At 43.4% G+C, this 26,569-nt stretch overlaps 3 protein-coding genes across 6 annotated transcripts in view; all 3 read left to right on the top strand.

Moving 5' to 3' along the window:
* Positions 1–568: 568 nt before the first annotated feature.
* Positions 569–9,465, top strand: LOC116087061 (protocadherin gamma-A1-like). Its single transcript, XM_031365473.1, has 2 exons — positions 569–3,251; positions 4,025–9,465. The coding sequence occupies exon 2, from the start codon at positions 6,941–6,943 to the stop codon at positions 9,371–9,373; it is 2,433 nt and encodes an 810-aa protein (XP_031221333.1). The 5' UTR covers positions 569–3,251; positions 4,025–6,940; the 3' UTR covers positions 9,374–9,465.
* Positions 9,466–13,598: 4,133 nt separating this feature from the next.
* Positions 13,599–26,569, top strand: part of LOC116087063 (protocadherin gamma-C4) — a 176,646-nt gene continuing 163,675 nt past the window's right edge. Inside the window, exons 1-2 of one of the 4 annotated variants that reach the window (XM_031365494.1) lie at positions 18,105–21,592; positions 23,704–24,718. In XM_031365494.1, the coding sequence (XP_031221354.1) occupies positions 19,178–21,592; positions 23,704–23,814 (2,526 nt within the window). In that variant the 5' untranslated portion in view covers positions 18,105–19,177 and the 3' untranslated portion in view covers positions 23,815–24,718. Of the gene's footprint in view, positions 16,218–18,104; positions 21,593–23,703; positions 24,719–26,569 lie in introns of those variants that run through there. The other 3 variants (XM_031365489.1, XM_031365497.1, XM_031365490.1) reach the window with 3 other exon arrangements.
* LOC116087764 (protocadherin gamma-B1-like) overlaps positions 24,981–26,569 on the top strand; it is a 2,656-nt gene continuing 1,067 nt past the window's right edge. Inside the window, exon 1 of the mRNA XM_031366347.1 lies at positions 24,981–26,561. Within this exon, the coding sequence (XP_031222207.1) occupies positions 25,011–26,561 (1,551 nt within the window). The 5' untranslated portion in view covers positions 24,981–25,010. The remainder of the gene's footprint in view (positions 26,562–26,569) is intronic.

Below are 26,569 nucleotides of genomic sequence, written 5' to 3' on the forward strand. Positions count from 1 at the left end.
TCCAGCAAGCTGTTTTAGCCGCTGAGCCCTCTCAACTCCAGCAATTATTGTTTTTATGATATATCTTTTACAGTGGATAATTTTTCTAGTAAAGAGAACTCTTCTTGTTAAGGTCTCTTTATGTCACCCCGGCTGGCTTGGAACTCTCTGTGTAAAACCTGGCTAATTTCGAACTTGTGGGTCTCCTGCCTCCTGACTGCTGGGAATACAGATGTGTCCCACTAAGAGTAGCAAGTACACACCCCCACTTTTTTTTCCAAAGAAAAATATTTCATTAGTATATCATCTTCAAAAATGAGTGCCAAAGGCGGGGTGTGCTACATCTGCAGGTACACTGCTTGTCTAGGCAAGCGCAAGGTCCTGGTTTTGATGGCCCGCACCTGAAAAAAAATACCGAGTAAAAAGTGTATGACGTTTCTTAAGTTGAATTGTAATAGATTAGACTACTTTGCTTAAATTTAGTGAAAAGATAGCTTTATTGATATTTTGTAAAAAAAAAAAAAAAAAGTACAATGTATACTCTTCACGTTAAAGTAGTTGATATTTTTCCGGGAGAATTTCAGAAGCAACTTGGCGATAGATTCCACGCTGGACCTCTGGGTGCCGCTGTCGTTCAGTCCGTGGTCATTCTGACCCAGTGATCTCCGCTGGCTTTCGTAAACACATCCTTAAAATGCATGGCCCTGTGCTCTCTCGGTTAGAATCTCTTAGCGCCCTATCTCCTGCTTTCCGCTTAGAATGTCCTGGCCATCATCTCCAGCGTGTTTAATGACTCTGATTGAGGTGTTGCCTTTTAAACTTACCTGGAAAGCTGGGAGTAGCTGCAGGGAGTGAATTCGCGTCTCCACGACTGCGTGGATAGGAAGTAGCCCACGGGGCAGGCGCACTGAGCGCAGGAAGCGCCGCCTCCCTCCTGCAAGTCTTTGTTCTGCTCTCAGAAGTGCGTAACTACTGCTCAGCGTCTTTGGAAAAGAAAGCAGAGCAGTTAAATGTGGGGAATCTGAGAGTGAGTGCTGAGAACTGCTCCACCTAGACACTGCAGAGACCAACTTGAGAATGACTAGATCGACACCGCAGTTCCACCAAAGAAGTTATGTAAGCCACTAGAATTTGAAAATTACCTCTACCGAAAATCATATAGACAGAATCGGCCTGGGCTTAAATGACAGCGGCTTGTGGCACAGACTGTTTTGGAAATTCCGGATGGCATCTTAATATCAGCATTTAAAAATTCAGATGCTGAGAAAAGCTCTACAAATGTATCGTGTGACTTTCAGAAACCATCTCCTCTGACTTCAGAAGTGAATGGAGAGCAAAAGTACTACTGAGAAAACCCGAGACCAGAGGAGCAGGACTGCCACTCCTCAGTGATGGACATGGGGGCAGAACAGCTCTGGACCAAACAAACAAACAGCCTGGAGCCTTGGATTTTGAGCCACATCTGTGCAGCTGACCCATCCTGCAGAAGAGCTGACCCTCCCCGTGACCATGTTCCAGGTGATCCTCATTGACATCCTTAAGGTAGAGTTCTGTAATTTCTATACAATCTCACAACTCATACAGGATAGAATTCACTGTCCCCACATTGCAGCAATGCTTGATTTTGATTTAAAAGAAAGAAGGAAAGAAAGGAAGGAAGAAAGGAAGAGAGGAAGGAAGAAAGAAAGAACCGTGAGGATAAAAGATTGGAGACAGTCTAAAGACCCATTTCCAAAGTCCCAGGTGAAATGGCAGTCAAGAACTACAGTGTAGCACAGATCACTGTCAACCAGGTTCCCACAGGTAAGAACTGATATTATGTAAACAGGCCCACTGAGAGCTTTGCTTAAATGGACTGGTGAAAACTGTTGAGGAGGGAGAGATCCTACAGACAGTTCACCTCCAAGAATCGCTGAGAGAAAATTGTCATCTACTGAGACATGGAATCCCGAATGGGAGCAGACTCTAAAGCACAGGCTTGCCATCCGTGCCCTCACAGGAACGAGCCATCTCTTTGCTGCAGCACAAGCCTTACCCAAGCATTTCCATCAGCAAAAAATAGTCCAGTGTGCAGAGAGTGAAGGTGCCTGCCAGTAACCTTAGCATCCAGGAGGCTGAGCGAGAAGACCCCGAGAATAAGGCAAGCCTCAACTACAAAGTGAGATGCTAACAAAACAACAACAAAAGCAATCAAAGTGCCGTTGTTTTTCTTTCTTCCCTTTTCTTTTTGTAGTGCGGAGAATAAAGGCCTTTCCTATGCTAGGCAGGTGTTCCATAGTGAGCCACATCCTGAGCCTTTATTCTTCGTTGAGACAGGGTATTGCTGTGTAGCATAGGCTGGCCTCATATCTATAACCCATCTGTCTCTGCCCGCTGAATGCTGGATTAAAGATGTGTACCATTGTGCCTTGTGCCAAGGGATTGGGAACATTCTCCCAAGCTTCCCTCAGTACTTCAGACCAGTGCTTGGGATCTCTCATAACTCCTGTTTCTCCCTGACCAAGTGACTTTGCATCAAGAGAGTGACATCTGTCCTATGTCAACACGGCCAGATTGCAGCAGTATTCCTGGAGAGACTACCTTTAAACTGATTCTCAGCATGATAATCAGGGTTTGGCTGGCTCAATGCCATCCAGAGCCTCCCTACGAGGGTGGGCGGCTGACACAAAACACAAGGAGTATGCATTGCCAACACCTTCAACTAGGTAAGGCACTGCAATGCACACTGTGGAGCCTGTCTGCCTGGTGACCAAAGTATACACCAACTTGAAGCACAAGAGCTAACTGTCCTGTCATATATTTCAGACCAGTTAATGTGATTCTTCAATCTGGGGACTCATACAACGAAGTGTATGCAACACTGCTCTGTCTCGGAGTCAGAACCTACCAGGGCCTATGTGGTGGACAGTCACTACAGTGTCTAGTCTTTACCATGAGTTTTCAGGAATTGCTGCTAGACTTCAGTGTACCAAGTATATAGCACTGCCAGATGGAGGTTTAGTTTTAAAAGCCTTGCTTAGTTTCTGTACTATTCCTCCTCAAAAGGATCCTGGCAAGCATCCTGGGCCTATTACTCTATCTCCAACACTAGGACCGTCTGTCAGCCTGGTCTCCAGAGCATGGTTTCGCTCCCAACTTAAGCCTCGCCCCTGAGTAGCATCGATGCCTGGTTTCACCTACCGGATTCATTCAGGAAACATCTTTCAGTTGGATATTGCCTGCAGTGCCAACAATGAAGCCTTACATGTTATATTGGAGTCAAATACGTGCATGTGAGTTTGAATATTTTCACTCAAGATAACTTTTATAAGTTGTTCCTGCTTGTCTTTTGTTGGTGGGAATGGGAAACTCTACCAGTTTACTGAATACTTTTATATGTGCTTTATTCTGCCTCTTTGCTTCACAGTTCCTCTTGGGAGAACTTTGCATGTATTAATATGCATTAACATGTTCTGAAAACTCTTGTCCTTACAGTAACGAAGGGGGTTTATTGTATTGTTACATCACTGCCCTTGAGGTCCATAGACTTGTCTCTGACATGCTGAGAGACTGTGAACCTAGTTATGTGTGAGAGCAGAAATTCTCCTTCGGAAAATGACTATGTAGCTGTTAAATCCCTCCTTCCTTTCGTCATCTCCTGAAATTTTCATGACTATTGTATCTAGATGGCTGCCAGCATCCCGTCTCAGTTGTTTCTGAAATGCAAATACTAGATTTTCTCATCAGATAAAGAAAAGTAAATTACCGTAACTTGAGACACTGTAGCTTTTAATCTTCTTTATCAAGGAATAAATTAAAACATTTGCAAAGACTTAGATTTTAAATAAAACAATGGAAGATCGGCAAATGCTATAGGACTTATAATTTAAGCAAAGGCAATTGTGTTTTCTTTACCTAAGACAACCAAGAGGTAAATTTGTTTTAAGTTATCATGATTAAATTCATATTCCATTTAGTCATTTATTAATGTAAGAGTTCAACTTTTTCCTTCTTTTCATTTTCTTTCTTTCTTCTTTTTTTTTTTTAAATCTGATATCTCGTGTAGCCAGGCTGACCTCAAACCCATTGTGTAAGGCAACAGTGACTTCAACGTTCCTGTTCTCCTGACTCTAACTTTCTGCTAGGATTACAGGATTACAGACATGCACACCACCCTTGGATTTCTGCTGTGCTGTGGATTGAACCCGGGGCTTTGTTCATGCTCAGCTGTGATGTGCAGATCAGCTGAGCTACATCTCCCACCCAAGCTCAGCCTCGGTGAAGTGAAATACATAAGGAATCATACATTTAACATATATTTACAAGAAAACATTTCTCTCTGATGAAAAGATCTCTGGCATATCTATATATCCAAATAATTTATACTAATGCTTCACCCAAAAAAAATGTCATTTTATTACTATAATCCCAAAGTCATAATTTCTGTACAGGAATGTGTAAGTGAACATTGGGCACTGATGATTTACTTTTTGAATAGAGTAAATTATGACAGAGCAAACAAAAGTATTGTAAGTGTTCTGACCTTGGAGTGCATTTCTTATCTTAGTGCAAGTATTTCAGAATTCAGCAGAGCATCATGGAATGCCTTGCCACTATGTTAGAGTGAGTCAGGACACTCAGCATATGACAAAATAGCAGGAAATACATGTGTATATGTAAATGTGTAATTTATAAAACATATACTAGTTTTTTCATATGGTTTTAAATGATTTAAAGGTATTTACCATAACTAGAACAAAAGCATTGACATCCCAAGAATACCCTTCCTGTTAGGCTGCACCATTAGCTGGGGGAAGGAATGGCTCCCACAGTGTCCGCACAGCTGATGCTGTGGTCAACCTAATGACTCCAAGTGCAGAGTGATAACAGCTTTTTAAACTGGCCTTTCTCAGATCTTCACACCTCTTTTCTCATTGTTTTGGAATCTATTCAAAATCTTTTTCTTGTGCTTTACCTCTTTTATTTCACTTTCAGATTGTTGTTTAAGTTAGTTTGCTATCAACCTCCATTTTCCCATTTCATGTTTTTGAACAAAGTAATCAGCAGCTTTCCAGATCTGCCAACATTTCACTCAGTGGACAAACGTCTTTCACTGAGTGTTGTAATCACTTAGTGGTTCAGAAGATGTGAAAGTCGGCAAAAGTTTGCTGTTACTGCAGCTGATCTGCAAGTGGAGACAACACTCTGGATAAAGCAGGCTAGTTCTCAGAGTGACCCACAACCACAGCACTTTCAGCAGAAGGAACACTGTTAGCTGGGCGTTCTCTTCTGAAACAAACCAAGTCTTCACAACTGGCCTGAACTTGGGATGTTAGGGCTCCAGATTCTCAAATTGTTCCTGCTTTCCTTCAAACTGTTAAGATTCAGTTCATTCAGGTGGGTATGATGGCACACGCCTTTACTCCCAGCACTTGGGAGGCAGAGGCAGGTGGATCTCTATGCCTGAGGCCAGCCTGGTCTACAGAGTGAGTTCTAGGATGGCCAGGGCTGCACAGAGAAACCCTGTCTCAAAGCAAAACAAACAAAAAACCGACTCAACTCATTCATCTCAATTGTCTGTCTGTTGACTGAATCATCATCCTTCTTCACCATTCTAATATCCCAGCTCTGCACTGAGCTCTGAACTTTCCAAGAACTCTCTTCAGCCAGGCTGCCTTACTGTTCTAAGAAGACACTTCTCAGGAGCTACTCTCCATTTTCTGCAAATGAATTATCTTCTTTGCCTACGTTGACCTTGGTCATACCACTAGCATTCTTTAGTCTCTTCATACTGAAAGGACCAGATGTTGAGCTTCATAGCTGTTCCTGGGGACCACGATTGAGCCTGAAACGAACCAGGGTGTGCTCACCACTGCAGCTGTGCCCCTCCATCTCCCTAACAATGACTAGAAGGAAAGTGACATCCTCATCATTGTAGGCAAAAGATACTGCTGCTTAAAAAAGCCATCTTTTCTTGGGGAATATAATGCATGATTGTAGAACACCTATTATCCCTATAGCCTCCCTAAAAATAAAGATGTGGCTGTTTTCATCCTTGAAGAATAATAAATATCACGTCTCTGTCTTTTGAGTTTGACGTCTAAATTATATATTCATATGATCTTTTTAATGAAATTGCAGAACCCCAATTTTATTCTATTCAAAATATATTACCTTTGGGGGAATTTTAAATCTTAACATAGCTTCTTCAGAAAAGAAGAGATATTTTTTAACATTGTCTTCAAAATACCAGGGTTCTAAAAAATATTCAGAGCACAATGGAAGGAAAATGGAATGGAGACTATTCTGAAGTCTGAAAGTTGATCCCCCGGACACACATCCTCAGAACTGCTCTTTGTGGCCTAAGAAATTATCAGATGATCAAGCTATACAACAAAAATGAGAGGCTGATTTTCTTCTCTTTGTAGTTAGAGAACTCTTAGCTATTATTTCTTGAATAGCAAACAGGGAACCAGATCATTTGGACTACCAGGTTCTCAGGCACAGTGCAATGCAACAACATATCTATAGAGAAGTGAGCGTTGTTTCTTCTTTACATATACTATATACTTAGTACATACATATTCCTTATGTACATGTATACATACATACATAGATAGTATTGTAAAAAAAAAAATTTTTTTTTAACTATTTACCTGACAGTAAACCAGGACTTAAGATACCTGATTAAGGAGTGCAGTAACTTGTTAGGACTCTGGGCGCCGCTGTTCACCAACCTAGGGGATACATGCACTACACCACACGCCCAACTTAAAAAGAAAAAAGGGGAAAATGCGTGACTCTTAGATTCTCCTTCATGCTAGATTGAAAATGTCTGCCTGAGACTGCCCAGAGTATTTCTGAACAGCCCTCTGCTGTAAATATCTAAAATATTAAGGTAAAGAAGACCCTGGAAAAGCAGAGACACAATACCCTTGATACCAGATTGAGAGGAAAAAAAAAAGCAGGAAGCCAGAGAGCAATGGCGGTTCCAGAGAAGCTAACCGGCTGGAGCCTGCTGACGCTGCTGTGCTTTTCCCTGGAGCTACTGTTGGAAGCTGAGGCTGGAAACATCCGATACTCTGTGCCAGAAGAAACGGACAAAGGCTCCTTCGTGGGCAGCATCGCCAAGGACCTGAGGCTGGAAACCCGGGAGCTGGTGGAGCGCGGGATCCGCATCGTCTCCAGAGGTAGGTCGCAGCTTTTCTCCCTGAACCCGCGAAGCGGCAGCTTGGTCACCGCGGGCAGGATAGACAGGGAAGAGCTGTGCGCTCAGAGCACGCCCTGTGTCGTGAGCTTTAACATCCTTGTGGAGGATGAAATGAAGCTTCTCCCTATCGAAGTAGAGATAATTGATATTAATGACAACACTCCCCAATTCCAGTTAGAAGAACTAGAATTAAAAATGAGTGAAATAACGACTCCAGGTACCAGAATCCCTCTGCCTCTCGGGCAAGACCTTGATGTGGGTATAAACTCACTTCAGAGCTACCAGCTAAGCGCCAACCCTCACTTCTCCCTGGATGTACAACAGGGACCTGAAGGACCACAACAGCCAGAGATGGTACTGCAGAGACCTCTAGACAGAGAAAAAGATGCTGTCCACTACCTTGTCCTCACTGCCTCGGATGGCGGCAACCCAATACATTCAGGGACTCTGCAAATTCATGTTCAGGTGGTAGATGTGAACGACAACCCACCAGCATTTACTCAGGCAGAGTATCATGTGAGAGTCTCTGAGAACATCGCATTAGGCACTGGGCTACTCAAGGTGAATGCTACTGACCCGGATGAGGGAGCTAATGGCAGAGTAACCTACTCCTTTCACAAGGTAGACCACAGTGTGGTCCGGAAATTTCAGTTGGATGCTTACACAGGAGAACTATCAAATAAAGAACCACTAGATTTTGAAGAATACAAAGTTTATCCAATGGAAATTCAAGCTCAGGATGGTGCTGGACTCATGGCCAGAGCTAAGGTGCTGGTCACTGTTTTGGATGTTAATGATAATGCCCCGGAAGTTGGAATCACGTCTGTCACTACCACAGTACCAGAAAACTTTCCTCCTGGGACCATAATTGCTCTTATCAGTGTGCATGATCAAGACGCTGATAACAACGGTCTCACTACGTGTTCCATTCCTGGCAACCTACCCTTTAAACTGGAAAAGTTAGTCGACAATTATTACCGCTTAGTAACAGAAAGAACACTGGACAGAGAACAAAGTTCTAGGCACAACATCACAATAACAGCAACAGATCAGGGAACTCCGCCCCTATCTACCCAAGCTCACATCTCATTGCTGGTGACAGACATCAACGACAACCCTCCAGTTTTCGAACAGGACTCCTATTCTGTCTACATTCCCGAAAACAACCCCAGAGGGGCTTCCATCTTCTCAGTAAAGGCCCAGGATGCGGACCACAACGAGAATGCACTAGTGACTTACGCCCTGGTGGAAGACACTATTCAGGGAGCACCTTTGTCTTCTTACTTCTCCATTAACCCTGACACTGGAGTTGTCTATGCCCTGCAATCCTTTGACTATGAGCAGTTTCGAGATTTGCGGCTAAGAGTGATGGCCCGTGATAGTGGGAACCCACAACTCAGCAGCAATGTATCTCTGAGTCTGTTCATGATAGATCAGAATGACAATGCCCCAGAGATCCTGTACCCTGTCCTCCCTACTGACAGGTCCACTGGTGTGGAGCTAGCACCTCGATCTGCTGAGCCCGGTTACCTAGTGACCAAAGTGGTAGCAGTGGACAGAGACTCGGGACAGAACTCTTGGCTGTCCTACCGTCTGCTCAAAGCCAGTGAGCCAGGGCTCTTCTCAGTGGGACTACACACAGGTGAGATACGCACTGCTCGGGCCCTGCTGGACAGAGATGCTCTCAAGCAGAGCCTGGTGGTGGCTGTGCAGGACCACGGCCAGCCTCCTCTGTCCACCACAGTCACATTTACCATAGCAGTGGCTGACAGCATCCCTGACCTCCTGGCTGACCTGGGCAGCATCGGAACCCCTGCTGATCCCCAGGATTCAGATCTCACACTCTACCTGGTGGTGGCGGTGGCGGTAGTCTCCTGCATCTTCCTAGCCTTTATAATAGGGCTCTCCGTGCTCAAGCTTCGACATTGGTACTCCTCACGCTTGCTCCAGACTGCAGCAAATGGACTGATTGACCTGCCTGCCTCCAGCTTTGTAGGTGTTGATGGGGTACATGCATTTCTACAGACCTATTCCCGTGAGATCTCACTCACCGCTGACTCTCGAAAGAGCCACTTGATCTTCCCACAACCCAACTACGCAGACACACTCATCAGCCAAGAGAGCTGTGAGAAAAAGGAATTTCTGACAGCACCCCAGCCTCTGCTTGAAGATAAAGAGGAAATATTTTCTCAGGTAAATTTGTAATGACCTTCAAAGGTATATCAATGAAAATAATGCATGGCTGTACATACTTGCTTTCAGTGTCTTCTATAAATAATATATTCCATTATACCCCAGTAATGGTTGGAAATGCTTATTATTGTTTGATGCCACTGGAGATTAAACCTAAGGGATTATTATGCATGCAAGGTGAGTTCTACCATTTTCAGATAAGGTCTTGATAAGACGCCTGGGCTGACCTTGAACTCACTTTGTATCCCAGCAGGGTTTTAAATGTATAATCCTCATGCCTCAGACTACTGGAGGGCTGGGATTTCAGACATGTAGGAGCAACACAGGTGGCCTACCCTTTTAGATTTCTACTAACATTCTGGAGCTGGAGAACATTCCCAAAATCCCACTCTCCAAAAAAGAGGGGAGAGTGGAAACTCCTACTTTGGTAAGGAGCCTTTAGTAATACTGTGAGTGGTGAGGTTGATGAGTGTGCATGAAAGCATGTCTCCTTTGGAAAAGAGAACTGCATTAGAAACAAATTTGTCTCCTGTTTCTCACTTATGTCTGGCTAAATCATTTCACTGTTCTGAGTGGACTATCCATTTATTCAGAAGTGATAGTGGTAAACCCCATCAAAGGTCACAATTTTACTTGTGTGAATATAAAATAATAATCTATAAAAGTTGTGATGTCATTGCTAAATATCTTAGTTCTATAATCTCTCATTAAGAGATAATTTATGTGTGCTTAAAAAATATATCTACTGGGCTGGAGAGATGGCTCAGTGGTTAAGAGCACTGGCTATAATGAGATCTGAAGCCCTCTTCTGGTGTGTCTGAAGACAGCTACAGTGTAGTTACATATAAAAATAAATAAATTTTAAATATATATATGTATATGTATATGTGCATATATATAGATATACACACACACATATATATACACATATATATCCTTAGGTAACTTATGAAATGGAGGGTAATGGACAGAAATTTTGTCAAGATAGGGAAGCAAGATAGGTGAGAACTTCTTAAAAACAATCTTCTACTTAAAATAAATGCCTAAACCTAAATATCAAAATACATTATCTTCCTAGAATTTATGGTTATTACAAGTGAGAAATCTTCTGTCAGTGGGCTGTCATATTTTTTAAAAAGTCTTTTTCTTTTCTAGTGACTTTCAACAGAATTTCATTCTTGCTGTATATCTTCTAGATTTTTATTTTCTTCTTGGGTCCAAAATTATACTCTCAACTAATAAGTTATTTCAGTTCTGCATTTTCTTAATTCTTATACTTTAAACACAGATTAATGAATTGCTTGGTCTTTTAAATCCATATTCTGTTGATAAGATAGATTCTGAAATTTATACTGAAAAATTAGAACTAAAGATTCATGTGCACACATGCACAAAAGAAAACAGTCATGTTATAACATTAGTACAATAAAGTCATATTTAAGGCAACAAACACTAGCCGTAAATTTAAGAAACTACTTGGCTATAATATTAAAAAATAAAGTGTTGTCAAACACTTTTATATGAGCTCCCATCATCAAAAGCCACAGCTTTGAAAATAATACCAGATTTTAACATAATTCCTAAAGAAAGCCTAGATCAAACAGGAAGGTTCCAGAGGCTCTCTCTCAATTGTCTGTGGCTCCAACTTCAGAAGATCTGATACCCTCTTCTGGCCTCCATGGTCATTCCCCCACACATGTAACAGTCCATATAATAATAATAATAATAATAATAATAATAATAAATAGAAATGTAAAGAACTGATTAAAACAACCTTCATATCTACTGAAAGCAAGAAAGGAGGAGTAAAGGATGGTGGAGAGGCAAAAAGGGATTGGACAAGATCGTTATTAATCAGCGAATAGTAAGCAGAGAAAACTACAAATAATTAGACAATTTCTAGAACATTTCCAGTGATCAACATTAACAAAAACAGTGCTGGGACCACTACACCAGGCGGCTCCCGAGCCGATGCACTGAGGAGATGACATCATCCCATGTGCTCCGACCAGACCTGCACAGTCTGAATCTAATCAAGAGACAGAGTCTAACACACCCCAAGGGCCAATGGTTTTACAGAAACACTGGCCAAATCTCTAAGTCCAGGGTCATGAAATGCAAAGCCTGATGAACTGCTCAAATTGTACACACTGCAGAAACCTTGTGACATGTAACATGTGATGCTGAGATGGGTCCTGGGCTTGGAGAATATTTCATTTTGCTATAAAAAAAAAAGACATTGTGGCAAACTGGAAAATTATTACTAAGAGCTATGGGCTAGATAATGAAACTGCATCAATGCCAAGTTGATTTGTACTTTGGTTATAAAGAAGTACTTTCTGGTTAAGAGAAGTAAAGGGGCATCATGTGTTCAGCTTATGTGAAATCAATGAAAGCATGCAACTAAAATGTTCACATTTGGGGTAATGAGGGCACAGAATACTTTAAATGTAAAATGCACAAGACCAACTGCACGATCCTACAGCTACATCACAAATTGAAAATATTTGGAAAACATCCTATTTTCTAAGCATGTACATCAACTACTTGCATTACCTTAGACAGCATGTATAATTGGAAGGTGACAAACTATCCAGGAGAATGCATAAAATATTATTTGCATGCACTTCATCATTTTACACAAGGGACTCCAGCATCCTCAGCTGAACCAAGCAATGGCGACTTACAGGGTTTATTTGTACTGTTCTTACAACTATTCTGAAATAATTAAAAATTAAAAGTCTAAGCATTCATCTTATTTAAATATAGTAATGTTAAAGTTAAATAAAGCATACTGGTAAACACAGAATTTGGTAATATTACTTTCTATAGTGGTCTCTATACTTGAAATATTTCAAAGTGTGTTTCTTAAATAAATGCAGTATTTATAAATTTATATGCATATATAAGCCAAACAGGAGTAAGAAGACATCCATGGCATTATCTTGTACCACCCAGTAAACATTAAGTATAGAAGAGAAAGAGTACTTAATTATCTCAGACAACTTTGAGTGACCTATTCCTGGTGTAATCCTGTCCGTAAACCCTGTCTCCCCTAGCTTTTGTCAGTATAGCCACCTTCAGTTTCCATAATGTTCCTGGCTGTCTCTCAACTCCAAGCATTGGTTCTGAGTTTCTACATTGTTACTTCAGCCTCCTCTTGGCTCATCCTGCCTTTCAGGATTCAAACGAAGTGGCATTCAGAAAAGGTCGTTTTTGACTCCCCTTCCTCTGTGTGTCCCTGGGCCTCAGGGTTTTTCACCAAATTCAGCATCGATACTCCGTAATAATATCTTCTCTACTTTCCCACATCTTTCTCACCCTAAAAGCTTCTGAGAACTGGTTTCCAAGTAAGAGTCAATCAAACCTTGTGTCAGACGCACATGCTGTTGTGTCTGATGATCAACAATTTAAATATGAAGTACTGGAGTTAAATGCTGAGCACAAAATTTCAAAAAAAAAAACTTACCTTATAAGAAAATGTAGCTAATGTTTTAAATTTGATCTTGTTGGGTTTTTGTTTTTGTTTTTTTGTTTTTGTTTTGTTTTAAGGTGAGAAATGTCCAATAGCACTTGGTTTAAGCCTTAAGTATTTTACAGTACTTTCGTAGCGACCACTATCAGGTTACAATGTTCACAGCTTTCTTATTCTGAAAAGGTCCCTACCTTTAAATATTTACTTCTACTGTAAATAAAATTACGTCTTAGTCAGAGCTCGCAGGGACTAAACCACCAACCAAAGAGTACACATGGTGGGACTCTTGGCTCTTGGCTCCAGCTGCATATGTATAGCAGAGAATGTCCTAGTCCGTCATCAATGGGAGGAGAGGCCCTTGGTCCGCTGAAGGTTCTATGCCCCAGTGTAGGGGAATGCCAGGGCCAGGAAGTGGGAGAGGGTGGATTGGTGAGCAGGAGGGGTGGATTGGTGAGCAGGAGGGGTGGGGAGGGAACAGGGTTTTGTGGGTTGTTTTGTTTTTGGGGGGTTTTTTTCCTTTTTCTTTCTTTTTTTTTCAGAGGGGAAACCGGGAGAGGAGATATCATTTGACATGTAAATAAAGAAAATATCTAATAAAAAAATTGTGTCTTAGTGTAAGTGTCATTCTTGAGAGCAACATAAAAGCCACAGGCAAACATAGGTTTGCCTTGAACAAGTGCAGAAACTGGCTAGGCCTCTGAGCGTCGCTGTTGACCACCTAAGGAGTAAAAGGCAGCCAACCAATCCCACTGAAGGGCTGGCACAATACAAAAGGCTGATAGTTTGTCCGCAGCTTCCGGTCAAAGAAGGCGCAAAGAAATTTAACCCAGCTGCCTGATAGTTCTCTGTCGTCGGTGACCTGGGTCGGGTGACTACTGGTCGTCTTAGACCCTAGGGAATACGGACTGGACTCCCCCACTGTGCTGGAAGCTGGTTCAGAGGAAACTCGGCTGCAGAAGGGCAATGGCGACGCTGCAGAAACTCCCCCAGAGCAGAATGCTGGTCCTCCTGTGCGCACTTTGGGCCGCCCTGTGGGAAGCCAGAGCTGGACAGATCCGCTACTCGGTGCCAGAGGAGATCGAGAAAGGCTCCTTTGTGGGAAGCATCGCCAAGGACCTGGGACTAGAACAGGCTCTGGCAGAACGAAGGGTCCGCATTGTCTCCAGAGGTAGGTCGCAGCTCTTTGCTCTGAACCCGCGAAGCGGCAGCTTGGTCACCGCAGGCAGGATAGACCGGGAGGAGCTGTGCGCCCAGAGCACGCCCTGTTTGGTGAACTTTAACCTACTACTGGAAGATAAATTGACTATTTATTCTGTAGAGGTGGAGGTGACAGATGTTAATGACAATGCTCCTCGCTTTGGAGTAGAGGATCCAGAATTAAAAATCAGTGAAACAACTACACCAGGATTCAGGATTCCTCTTAAGAGTGCACATGATGCGGACGTGGGAGAGAACACCCTCCAGGAGTATAAACTCAACTCAAACGACCACTTCTCTCTGGACGTGCGAACTGGAGCTGATGGGAACAAGTACCCAGAGCTGGTGCTCGAGCGTGCTTTGGACCGCGAGGAAGAGGCTGTTCATCATCTGGTTCTAGTCGCCTCCGATGGGGGCAATCCAGTGCGATCTGGCACCTGCCGTATCCATGTGAAAGTCTTGGATGCGAACGACAACGCTCCTGTTTTTACACAGCCAGAGTATCGTGTGAGAGTTCCTGAGAATACACCCGTAGGCACCCGGATATTCACAGTGACAGCCACTGACGCTGATGAGGGATACAATGCTCAAGTGACTTATTTTCAGGAGCATGCCCCTGGAGAAACTACAGATGCATTTGAGCTAAAGTCAACATCTGGAGATATAACAATCACAAAAAGTCTGGATTATGAGAAAGCTAAACTCCATGAAATCGATATTGAGGCTCAGGATGGCCCGGGCCTTCTGACTAGGACGAAAGTTATTGTCACCGTTCTAGATGTCAACGACAATGCCCCGGAATTTTACATGACGTCTGCCACTGCTTCTGTGCCTGAAGACGCTCCCCTGGGGACGGTAATTGCACTCTTCAATGTGCACGATAGGGACTCTGGGCAGAATGCTGTCGTCACGTGTTCACTTCCTGAGATGCTCCCTTTCAAGTTAGAAAGGTCGGTGGACAGTTACTACCGACTGGTTACAACCAGAGCCCTTGACCGGGAACAGTTCTCCTTCTACAACATCACTGTAAGCGCCAAAGATGGAGGGAACCCATCTCTGTCCACAGATGCGCATCTTTTACTGCAGGTGGCAGATATCAATGACAACCCACCCTCCTTCCCGCGGGGGTCCTACTCCGCCTACATCCCTGAAAACAACCCCAGAGGCACCTCCATCTTTTCAGTGCTGGCCTATGACCCTGACAGTAATGACAATGCCCATGTAACCTACTCTTTAGCTGAAGATACCTTTCGAGGAGCACCGCTGTCGTCCTACGTCTCCATCAACTCGGACACTGGAGTCCTCTATGCTCTCCGCTCCTTTGATTATGAGCAGTTCCAAGACTTGCAGCTGTGGGTGATAGCAGTGGACAGTGGGAACCCTCCACTGAGTAGCAATGTATCGTTGAGCCTGTTCTTAGTGGACCAGAACGACAACATGCCTGAGATCCTTTATCCTGCCCTCCCCACAGACGGGTCCACTGGTGTGGAGTTAGCACCTAGATCTGCAGACCCTGGGTACCTGGTGACCAAAGTGGTGGCAGTAGACAAAGACTCAGGACAGAACGCCTGGCTGTCCTACCGCCTGCTCAAGGCCAGCGAGCCAGGGCTCTTCTCAGTGGGACTGCACACGGGCGAGGTACGCACTGCTCGGGCCCTGCTGGACAGAGACGCTCTCAAACAGAGCCTGGTGGTGGCTGTGCAGGATCATGGCCAGCCCCCTCTCTCTGCCACTGTCACGCTCACCATAGCAATCGCTGACAACATCCCTGAAGTCCTGGCTGACCTGGGCAGCATCAGGACCCCTGCCAACTCTGATGATTCAGAACTAACTCTCTACCTTGTGGTGGCAGTGGCTGTGGTCTCCTGTGTCTTCTTGGCCTTTGTCATTGCTCTACTGGCACTCAGGCTGAGGCGCTGGCATATGTCTCAAAGGCTTCAGGCTTCCAGAGATGGTTTAGGGGGCATCCCTGCCTCACACTTTGTGGGAGTGGATGGAGTACGTGCTTTCCTGCAGACCTATTCCCATGAAGTCTCTCTCACAGCAGACTCAGGGAAGAGCCACATTATCTTCCCTCAACCAAACTATGCAGACACTCTCATCAGCCAGGAGAGCTGTGAAAAAAATGATTTCCTCTCAGCACCTCAGTCTTTACTTGATGATAAAAGAGAAGAAACCCCTCAGGTAAAACAAAAAAAAATTTTTTTGCAATAAGCTCATGTTATTTTGCTAGATTTACCTCTTTCTTTAGTTTAAATACATGTATTTTATTTCTGTGTTTCCTTGAGGGTGTATTGAAGTTTAAGTGAATCCAGGTGAACTATTCCTAGGTAGTCTTAAGTGCTCAGGGGCTGCAAAGGAAGTTAAAAATCATCGTGGAATGGATGAAAATAAGGGATTAGTAGTTGACAGTGACATTTAGATCATCAAAAGAATACTGTTAGAAACTATGGTTAATTTCTTATACTTTTCCACTCATGGGACAAATCATTTCATGTATGTGGATCGGTGATTCTTTTTAAATATAGAAAGATTGGAGCTGATGATCAGTGGTGGTGCATCTACCCAGCATGCACTAGGCCTTCAGATAGCTCCCAGCAGTGCAATGTGTGTATTATGTACTATGTATGTGTGTGTGTGTGTGTGTGTGTATGTGTGTGTGTGTGTACTATATGCAATGCATACACTGGTTTTCATATTAACTGAAGAGTCTTCTTTAAAATGCAAAGCTTGCTTTATATTTGAATCTGTGTATGAATTATAAAACACTTTGGTTGGACTCTTTCTCACTTGATGTGAATATTTCTCCTTCATATTTTCAGAGAAGTTACTCATTTCCTTAATTTGCATACCAATACCTGTTTAAATGAAGAAATTGTATCTGGGCACAGTGGCACACACTTCAACCATTGTACTTAGGAGGCAGAGGCAGGAAGATTTCTGTGAGTTTTAAACCAGCCTGTTCTACATAGCAAGCTCCAGGCCAGCCAAGGCCACATTGTGAGACCCATCTCAAAGACAAAAAATAAATAGATAAATAAATAAATCAATAAATAAATAAAGTTTTAGGAATATAGGGTTTGGGTTTTTTTTTCAATGTTAGGAATCAAACTCGGCCTTGTATACCATAGGTAGGCATTTCCACTGAGCTACATCTCAAGCACATTTATTTTTGTGTGTAGGTATTTATTAAAACCAAGACCTCGTTTTGCACATGCTTTACCACTGAGACATGCCTCTGACCCTAGGACATACATTCCTTGCAGAGTTTCAGTATGCTATCCTGTCTCTGCTTAACTGCCAGCAGCCATCTCTGGAAGTATCCCATGCTTCCTGGGGGCTTACTGTGTACTCGATAACAATTTGGTAAAATAACAGTAGCAGGTTTCTCTTTGCCGAATCTTCATTTTTCTCACATCTGGAAATCATATTGACTTTTTATCTTGAAAAAAAAATAATAATTGTCCTCATATGCTTTGCTCATAGAAAAGATAAAAGGGATTCAGAAACCATAGCATACAATTGCTGTTTTCTCTGTGTTTCCTATTCCTCCAATGCCAAAAATGTTTCCATTCATAAACACTAGGTTTTTCCTCTCCATTGCTCCTAAGCTGGAGCAACACGCTGCTTGACCATATACTTAAAAGCAATGGGCATGCTAATAGTATGAATCACTTTGTTCTTATTTGGAAATAATCCTGTACTAGTTGAAACTTGTACTAGGTAGTTTCATGTCTCCTATGGTGCCTTGGGTTCTTATTACACCTGAAAGTATCTGATAAAAAATTTAGGGCAGTGTATTCCAACGCATCTGTTCATAGGACATCAGCCTCCATGAGATGAACTCAGAATACACTTTGAAACAATGTGTCACCATATCTTTACTTGTTAGTAGATAATAAAGTGGGAACATAAGAGACCTAAAAACATAGTTCCTTTTAAGGATATAGTAACCCCTAAGAATAAATGCCTTATAGATACATATGAAATATATCATGACTGAAGTGGCTTTTTTGTGTTTCTATTTGTTTTGTTTTGAGACAGGGTCTCACTTTGTAACCATGGCTGGCCTGTAACTCACTTTGTAGACCAGGCTGGCCTCAAATTCACAGAGATCTGCCTGTCTCTGCCTCCGGAGTGCTGGGATTAAAGACATGCACCACCACATCTGTCTTCATTTCTATTTCTGTGCTCCAAGAGGAAAATATACAGAAGAAGGGATTCTGGACATAAAGCAAAAACTTATCTTTACCAGTGTCAGCTGTGATGTTTAAAACGATATCCTCACATACCTCTGCACTTGGGCAAGGCAAATATCATTATTAGTCTGAGGCCTGTAATTTCTTCTACACCCAAACCTTTCCGCTGGTCCACCCCTCCTCATGCTTCTCAATGAGGCCGTCACTAAACTCCACAGCCAAGTTGGGGACTGTCCCGTCTTCCTTAGCTTGTCCTGGTGTGTGGTTATTTCAAGGCACGGTAAGCCCCAAGAGGTTTTCCACCCTCATAAATTCTGTGACGGAACTGGTTGTGTCTATATTTTCCACATTAAATCTCCAGACAGATATACTGTCTGACACCCAATCATGTGTTTGTTTAATTAATCAGTTAAGTGAAAAATATTAAAACTAATATGTCAGGCTACCAGAGACGAACTTTAAGAATTATAATCCACAAATATGGCTGGTGTTTCTGTGCAAATATTAAACGGAACCTTTGGGAAATGGTAATTATGCTTAAAGCACTATTGGTGGAATTGACGTTAGAGTGGCATCCCAAAGAAGGATAACTTCAAGCCTTTAGCAAATGTCAGTTCGGTTGCTTGAAATCAGTACTTGCCAGTTGTCCTGACTGGGGAAGGGAACAAAGGGGAACTTGGGTTTGCCTGAGAGTGTGCAGTGAACGATTGGGCCTCTGGGTGTCGCTGTTGACCACACAAGAAGAAAAGGAGCCGCTGAAGCGGTGTCCACCATTTCCCTACTGCAAAGCAACACCAAGAACAGTCTGAAAAGACAGAGGCGGCCTCACCACGTCATCGAGCAAATCGGAGGTGTATGAATTAAGTCCACGAAAGATTTAACTACTTGAAGGGGTAAGGCTAGCACCCATCGTTGGAATCAGAGGGGGGAAAAACAGAAAAGGAAATGACCCGCCAGGGACAAGGAACCGCTGGAGCTTTGTTGTGCGCGCTCCTGGGGACGCTGTGCGCGGCTGGCTTCAGGCAGATCCGCTACTCGGTGCCGGAAGAGCTGGAGAAAGGCTCCTTCGTGGGCAACATCTCCAAGGACCTGGGGCTGGAGCCCCGAGAGCTGACGGAGCGCGGGGTCCGCATCATCTCCAGAGGTAGGTCTCAGCTTTTCTCTCTGGACCCGCGAAGCGGCAGCCTGATCACCGCGGGCAGGATAGACCGGGAGGAGCTGTGCGCCCAGAGCGCACCCTGTCTTGTGAGCTTTAACATCCTTGTGGAGGATAAGCTGAAAATATTTGAGGTAGAGGTTGACATCAGCGATATTAATGATAACGCTCCTAGTTTTCCAACAGAGGAATTGGAAATAAAAATTGGTGAACTAACAGTTCCTGGAACCCGATTTCCACTTAAAACTGCATTTGACCCAGATGTGGGCATGAACTCCCTGCAGAACTATAAGCTCAACTCCAATGACTACTTCTCCTTGGCTGTGAACAGCGTCATCGATGACGCCAAGTACCCAGAGCTAGTGCTGGAGCGATCCCTGGATCGTGAGAAAAAGGCAGTCCATCAGCTTGCTCTCATTGCCTCTGACGGCGGAGACCCTGTCCACACCGGCAAGTTGTGCATCCAGGTGATAGTCTTGGATGCAAATGACAACCCACCCGTGTTTACTAAGCCAGAGTACCATGTCAGTATTCTGGAAAATGTGCCAGTGGGCACCCGGCTGATCACAGTGAATGCCACTGATCCTGATGAGGGATTCAATGCTCAAGTGACCTATATTCTGGATAAAATGCCTGGGAAAATTGCTCAGGTTTTCCATCTCGATTCAGTGACTGGAGATATATCAATATTAAAAAGTCTTGATTATGAGGACGCTGTGTTCTATGAAATCAAAATTGAAGCACAAGACGGGCCAGGTCTTTTTTCAAGAGCCAAGATTCTTGTCACGGTTCTAGATGTGAATGACAATGCCCCGGAAGTCTCAGTCACTTCCCTCTCAGGCTCGGTCCCAGAGGAGGCTCCTGCCGGAAGAGAAATCGCACTTATCAATGTACATGACCGAGATTCTGGCCAAAATGGGCAAGTCACAGTTTTTGTCCTGGGAAATCTGCCTTTTACTCTAGAAAAATCAATAGACCAATACTACCGCTTAGTGACAGCCAGATCTCTGGATCATGAGGAGGTGTCTCAATATAATATCAGTCTAAGAGCCACTGATGGGGGAAGTCCACCATTGTCTACAGAAACTCATATCACTCTGCATGTGTCAGACATCAACGACAACCCTCCTACGTTCACACATGCCTCCTATTCAGCCTATATCCCAGAAAACAATGTTAGGGGAGCCTCCATCTTCTCTGTTACAGCACAGGACCCAGACACTGACAAGAATGCACAAATCACTTACTCACTGGCTGAGGACACACTTCAGGGGGTGCCACTGTCCTCCTACATCTCTATCAACTCCAATACTGGTGTCCTGTATGCTCTTTGCTCCTTTGACTATGAGCAGTTTAGAGACCTGCGCTTACAAATAACAGCTAGAGACAGTGGGACCCCTCCACTCAGCAGCAACATGACACTGAGCCTATTTGTGCTGGACAAGAATGACAACATGCCTGAAATCCTGTATCCTGCCCTCCCAGTAGATGGTTCCACTGGGGTTGAGTTGGCACCTCGCTCTGCAGATCCTGGATACCTGGTGACCAAGGTGGTGGCAGTAGACAAGGACTCAGGGCAGAATGCCTGGCTGTCCTACCGCCTGCTCAAGGCCAGTGAGCCTGGGCTCTTCTCTGTGGGGCTGCACACAGGTGAGGTACGCACGGCTCGGGCCATGCTTGACAGAGATGCCCTCAAGCAGAGCCTGGTGGTGGCTGTGCAGGACCACGGCCAGCCCCCTCTCTCTGCCACAGTCACACTCACCATAGCAGTGGCTGATAGCATTCCTGACATCCTAGGGGACCTAGAAAGCATCCATACCCCTGCGAACCCCCAAAATTCAGACCTGACACTCTACCTCGTGGTGGCAGTGGCTGTGGTCTCCTGCATCTTCCTAGCCTTTGTCATTGTGCTGCTGGCACTTAGGCTTCGGCGTTGGCACTCATCACGCATGCTACAGGCTTCAGGAAATGGATTGGCTGGCATACCAGCCTCTCACTTTGTGGGTCTAGATGGGGTGCAAGCTTTCCTGCAGACCTACTCCCAGGAAGTTTCACTTACCGCAGGCTCTAGGAAGAGTCACCTGATCTTCCCACAACCCAACTACGCAGACACGCTCATCAGCCAGGAGAGCTGTGGGAAAAGCGAACCTCTTATAGTACCTCAGGATTTACTTGAAACAAAAGAAGACCCCACACTGCCTGAGGTGAGTCTATTTCTTTGAGTGTTATGAAAAGTCATGCCAATGTGGTTCTTATAAGACCTTAATACACATTTATTTGAGAAGTAAAGCAACAAGGTAATTGGACATTCTGTTTTCTCTACCCATGTTTTACATTCCTATGAGTAAACTGTACTTTCTGGCCTTGTTATGGTTGAGTGGGCCCTGGGGGCTACATCTGGCCAATTCATTCTGAGAATTGGCAGTAACATGCCACTTCTGGAGGAAATGCTGATTGTCATTATGAGAATTCCAGCTCTCTCCCTTAGCCTTTGAAACTGTGTTGCACCTTCTACCTACATCCTTCACTACCTGTAATGAGAGAAGAGCCGTGTAGTTGACCCGGCAGTGGTCCATACACCTGTGATAAATAGGCCTTTCACAATTTTGTTCTCATTGTTCAGGTACTGGGGTAGATCCTGGGGTCTTGTTGATTATCTGCTGGACCACAGAGCTGTACCTCAGCCTGCCTTTCCCGCTATAAACCCATGTGATTTGAACATTGTCGATCCTGCCCACTAGCCTATTCTGACTGACACAAACAAGGAGGGGAAGAAGGAAAATACAAAGTATTTTACAGTCTAAGAATTTTTTATCAGAACCTTTCCAAGTCACACCACAGTCTTTTCGTCATAAGGACATGAAAATCATAGGATAGGAAGTGAAGAAAAGAGTTAGAGCAGGACGCTTACAGTTGCAACTACCTTGGAAACTATGGAGGTGGGAATCACTCAAGCCTAGAGTTCAAGACTAACCTTGGCAACATGGCAAGAACTGTCTCAAAAAGAAAAGTGGAGGTTTGTTAAATGATTAAATGCCTGGTGACTAAAATGTGCATGTGTGCATGTGTGTGTGTGTGTGTGTGTGTGTGTCCTTTGAAGGTAGCTAGTTCATTCACCTAACTATTATGAGCTAAAAAAACCTTTCAGGAAGGTTTTTTAAACCAGTGATGTAGCTATATATCACTCCTGAATATTTACCCAAGGGACTATAAGTCAACGTATTACAGAGATACTTGCACCTCAGTGTTTACTGCAGCACTGTCCACAACGACTAAATAACCTAGGTCTGTCCATCAACTGAGAAATGAATAAAGAAAATGTGATGTATAGATATTTATACAATGAATTTTTCAGCCATAAGGAAAAATGAAGCTTTGTCATTTGCAGGAAAATGAATGCAACTATAGGTAATTAAGCTGCCATAATTAATATTAAGTCAATCTCAAAAATACACATCTCCTCTCATTTATGAACTAAGTTTTATACAGATGCATAAAATGGTGTGTGTGTGTGTGCGTGTCATGCAAGTAAAAGAGAAACTGCTAGAGAAAAGGGAGTGGTCTAAGAGGAAGGGAGATGAGAGAAAAGGGAAGCTATGGGGGATTCAAAGGCAAATGCTCAGTATACAATATATACTTGTATAAAAATGTCCTTGTGAATCCCAGTTTCATATGCAATGAATATATATACCAACACAAAGATATTATTCCCAAATACAAGGAAAATATTTCTCAGACTCTGCGGGAGATCCCCAGACCATGTGTTACAGCAATGAAATAGAAATCCTGGATCTGCTCTAGAACTTTTTTTGGGCACGCATTGTGGGCTCATTCTCAAACCTATGAAAACATTGTTACTCTTGTAGCTACAAAAGAGAGTTGTCCAAAAATGAACCAAAATGTGTTTCATTGCATCTCAAAGGGACAGATTTCTCCCTCAATAGATTAGAAAACATAACATTGAAATGTGTAAGTCAACAGAGCCTGAAGAGACTATCTGTAAGCATATAAAACTATATTCCCATTCAAGATCCATATGTGTGATGGAATCTTGTGAAAAGGCATGAAATAGAGAAAACAAGAGAAAGGACATCTCAGGTGATGTATAATGGATTTCTACTGGAGATGATTGAGCACTTCAAAATAGTATAATTAAGTCACTGAGCTGACAACTGTCAGGTCATTTCTGCTACTGTTAGAAAATACTTGAGACTTGGACATCTACCTTTAAAATAAATGTTTATTTATCTGATTGTTGGGAGATAGGAAGTCCACTAACATGACATTCTCATCTTCTTGGGGCTTTTCCCTTCAGGGCCAACACGTGTCAGGGGCACATCACATGGCAAAAGCCAAGCAAGTATGTCAGAGACTGCCATTTTTACAACTAAGTCACGTATATGATACCCCAGTAACCATTCATTGATTCATTGACGAAGACAAAGCCCTGCTGGCTCAATCATTTCCTAAAGATCCCGCCTCCAGATACTGTTAAACCATGGATTGGGAGACTGAGGTTCTAACACATTAAATTTAAGAGGTGCAAACTGCAATCCAGTTTGGTGGCATATAAGAAATAAAGAGATTTGCCTCTTTGAGTTACCCAGGTCCAGGATTAAGTTCCAAAATGGAGTGTTTAGGTCCGTGAGATGGCTAAGGGGAAAGGCGCTGCCAAGGCAGACAACCTGAGCTCCATCCCTGACACCTACATCATGGATGGAGAGAACCAACTCCAGTATGTTGTTCTCTGACCTCCATGTGAGTGCACATGCAGTTATACATACACCTAAACACACCAATACATTAGTGTAATAAAATGTAAATAATAAAATAAAGTGTTTAAAGACTGTCAATGTCTCACCAAGACTTACTGGTGATCAATTACTTTATTAATCAATAGCATAAAACTGGTTAAGTTAAGAATTTGGCTTATAGAGTTACATATTTAGAAAAAGATTATTTCAAAAAAATAAATATGGTTTACACAAGTCACCATAATAAAAATCCAAATGCTACATTGGTATGTCTAATAGGCTATCAGACTACAGTGTATTTAACTGAAAATAGGATGCTGTAAGAAAAAGGGCGAGGCACTGAAATATCTCTGGAGATGCCACTCCTCTTTTGCAAAGACTATCTTTGAAAAGTTTTACCGAATTGATAAAATACAGAGAAATTAAAACACTAAAGAAGTTACTTCAATAAACGTGCAAAAATGTAAAAATCATAATCCACTGAATAATAAGACTGAAAATCCATTCGCTTATTGGGATATGACAGTCGGGCCTGAGTTTGTAAGTGCCATACATGAAGACATTGATGGCATTTTTCTCCAAAACTGAAAAAAGGAAAAACGCACGCCTTGTGAATTTGGAAGGATGATGTATAGTGATGAAAACATCCACGAAATGATAATAAACAAAATAAAATATCTAAACCAAACGGGAAAACGTGAATACCTGGTTGTAAACTAAAAGTCAAAACAAAAGCTTTGATAAATAGCTTCACGATACGCAGTTTTACAAGACAACCATTAGGCGACGCTGTTGACCAAAGGGAAGAACAGGGCTCTCCATTCCGCAGGGTCTAGGGAGGGCTTGTTTGCTTTTTCTCCCGGCATCCATGAGAACATTCGTCCGGTTCCTGTGCCCCTTTCAAGCGCCTGACAAATCCTGCTCTCAAATCACAAACATCCAGGGCACTGGTTGTCTTTTTAAAATCTCAGAGAAACCTGGAAAGAAGCTTCCTGGCGAGCTCAGAAGGCAGAGCAACCCCAGCGGCTTTGGAACGATGGCAAATCAGGTATTGCTTCACTTCCTGGTGCCTTTGTTCTGCGGCGCCCTCTCCCAGCCCATCCACTACTCCATTCCGGAGGAGCTGCCCAAGGGCTCTCTGGTGGGGAATCTCGCCAAGGAGCTGGGACTCAGTGTCCAAGAATTGCCAGCTCGAAAACTGAGAGTTAGTGCAGAGGATTATTTCCGTGTTAGTGCAGAGAGTGGGGATTTGTTAGTAAGTGGCAGGATAGACAGAGAAAAGATTTGCGGGAGGAAATCTGAGTGTGCACTGGAATTTGAATCTGTTACTGAAAACCCGATGAACATCTTCCATGTAACGGTTGCCATCCAAGACATTAATGATAACGCACCACATTTCTTTGGGGAAAGCATTGAATTGGAGATCTGTGAGTCAGCCTTAGCAGGGGCAAAATTCCCTCTGGATTCTGCACGAGATGCAGATGTGGGAAGCAACTCCCTGAGGATGTACACCGTCAGCCCCAATCCACACTTCTCCTTGTCAACGAAGGAAAGTCCTGATGGAAGTAAATACCCAGAATTGCTGCTGGAAAAAGCTCTAGACAGGGAGCATCAGAGTTCCCATCACTTAATCCTGACGGCCATGGACGGTGGAGACCCGCCCCTAAGCAGCACCACCCAGATCTGGATCAAAGTCACCGACGCCAATGACAATGCTCCAGTGTTCAGCCAGGATACTTACAAAGTTAGCCTTCGTGAAAACATGGCCCCAGGAACGTTAGTGCTGCAGGTGACAGCCACGGATCAGGATGAGAGTATCCACGGAGAGATCACCTATGCCTTCCTTAATGTCCCAGCCAGTACTAACCTCGTCTTCAGTCTCAATCCAAATACTGGAGCTATCACAACTAATGGTACATTGGATTTTGAGGAAAAGAGTAGATACACCTTGGGTGTAGAAGCCAAGGACGGAGGGGTTCACACGGCTCACTGTAATGTTCAGATCGAAATTCTTGATGAGAATGACAATGCCCCGGAGGTGATATTTATGTCCTTTTCTAACCAAGTTCCAGAAGATTCAGTACTTGGAACAGTAATAGCCCTCATTAAAGTTCGAGACAAAGATTCTGGACAAAATGGTCTGGTGGCATGCCGCATTCAGGAAGAACTTCCCTTCAAATTACAACCCACCTCCAAGAATTATTACAAGTTGGTGATTGACAAGGCCCTAAACCGGGAACAGACCCCAGAGTACAACGTCACTATCACAGCTACTGACAGTGGCAAACCCTCGCTTTCCTCCAAGACATGTGTTACTGTGCACATCACAGATATCAACGACAATGCTCCGGTTTTCCACCAGGCCTCCTACTTGGTCCATGTAGCTGAGAACAACCCACCTGGAGCCTCCATTGCTCAAGTCAGCGC

Source organism: Mastomys coucha, unplaced genomic scaffold (genome assembly GCF_008632895.1).
Source record: "Mastomys coucha isolate ucsf_1 unplaced genomic scaffold, UCSF_Mcou_1 pScaffold13, whole genome shotgun sequence".
NCBI lineage: Eukaryota > Metazoa > Chordata > Mammalia > Rodentia > Muridae > Mastomys > Mastomys coucha.

Excerpts from the sequence above, each read along its gene's own strand:
- LOC116087061 (XM_031365473.1), top strand. The coding sequence starts at position 6,941 with ATGGCGGTTCCAGAGAAGCTAACCGGCTGGAGCCTGCTGACGCTGCTG.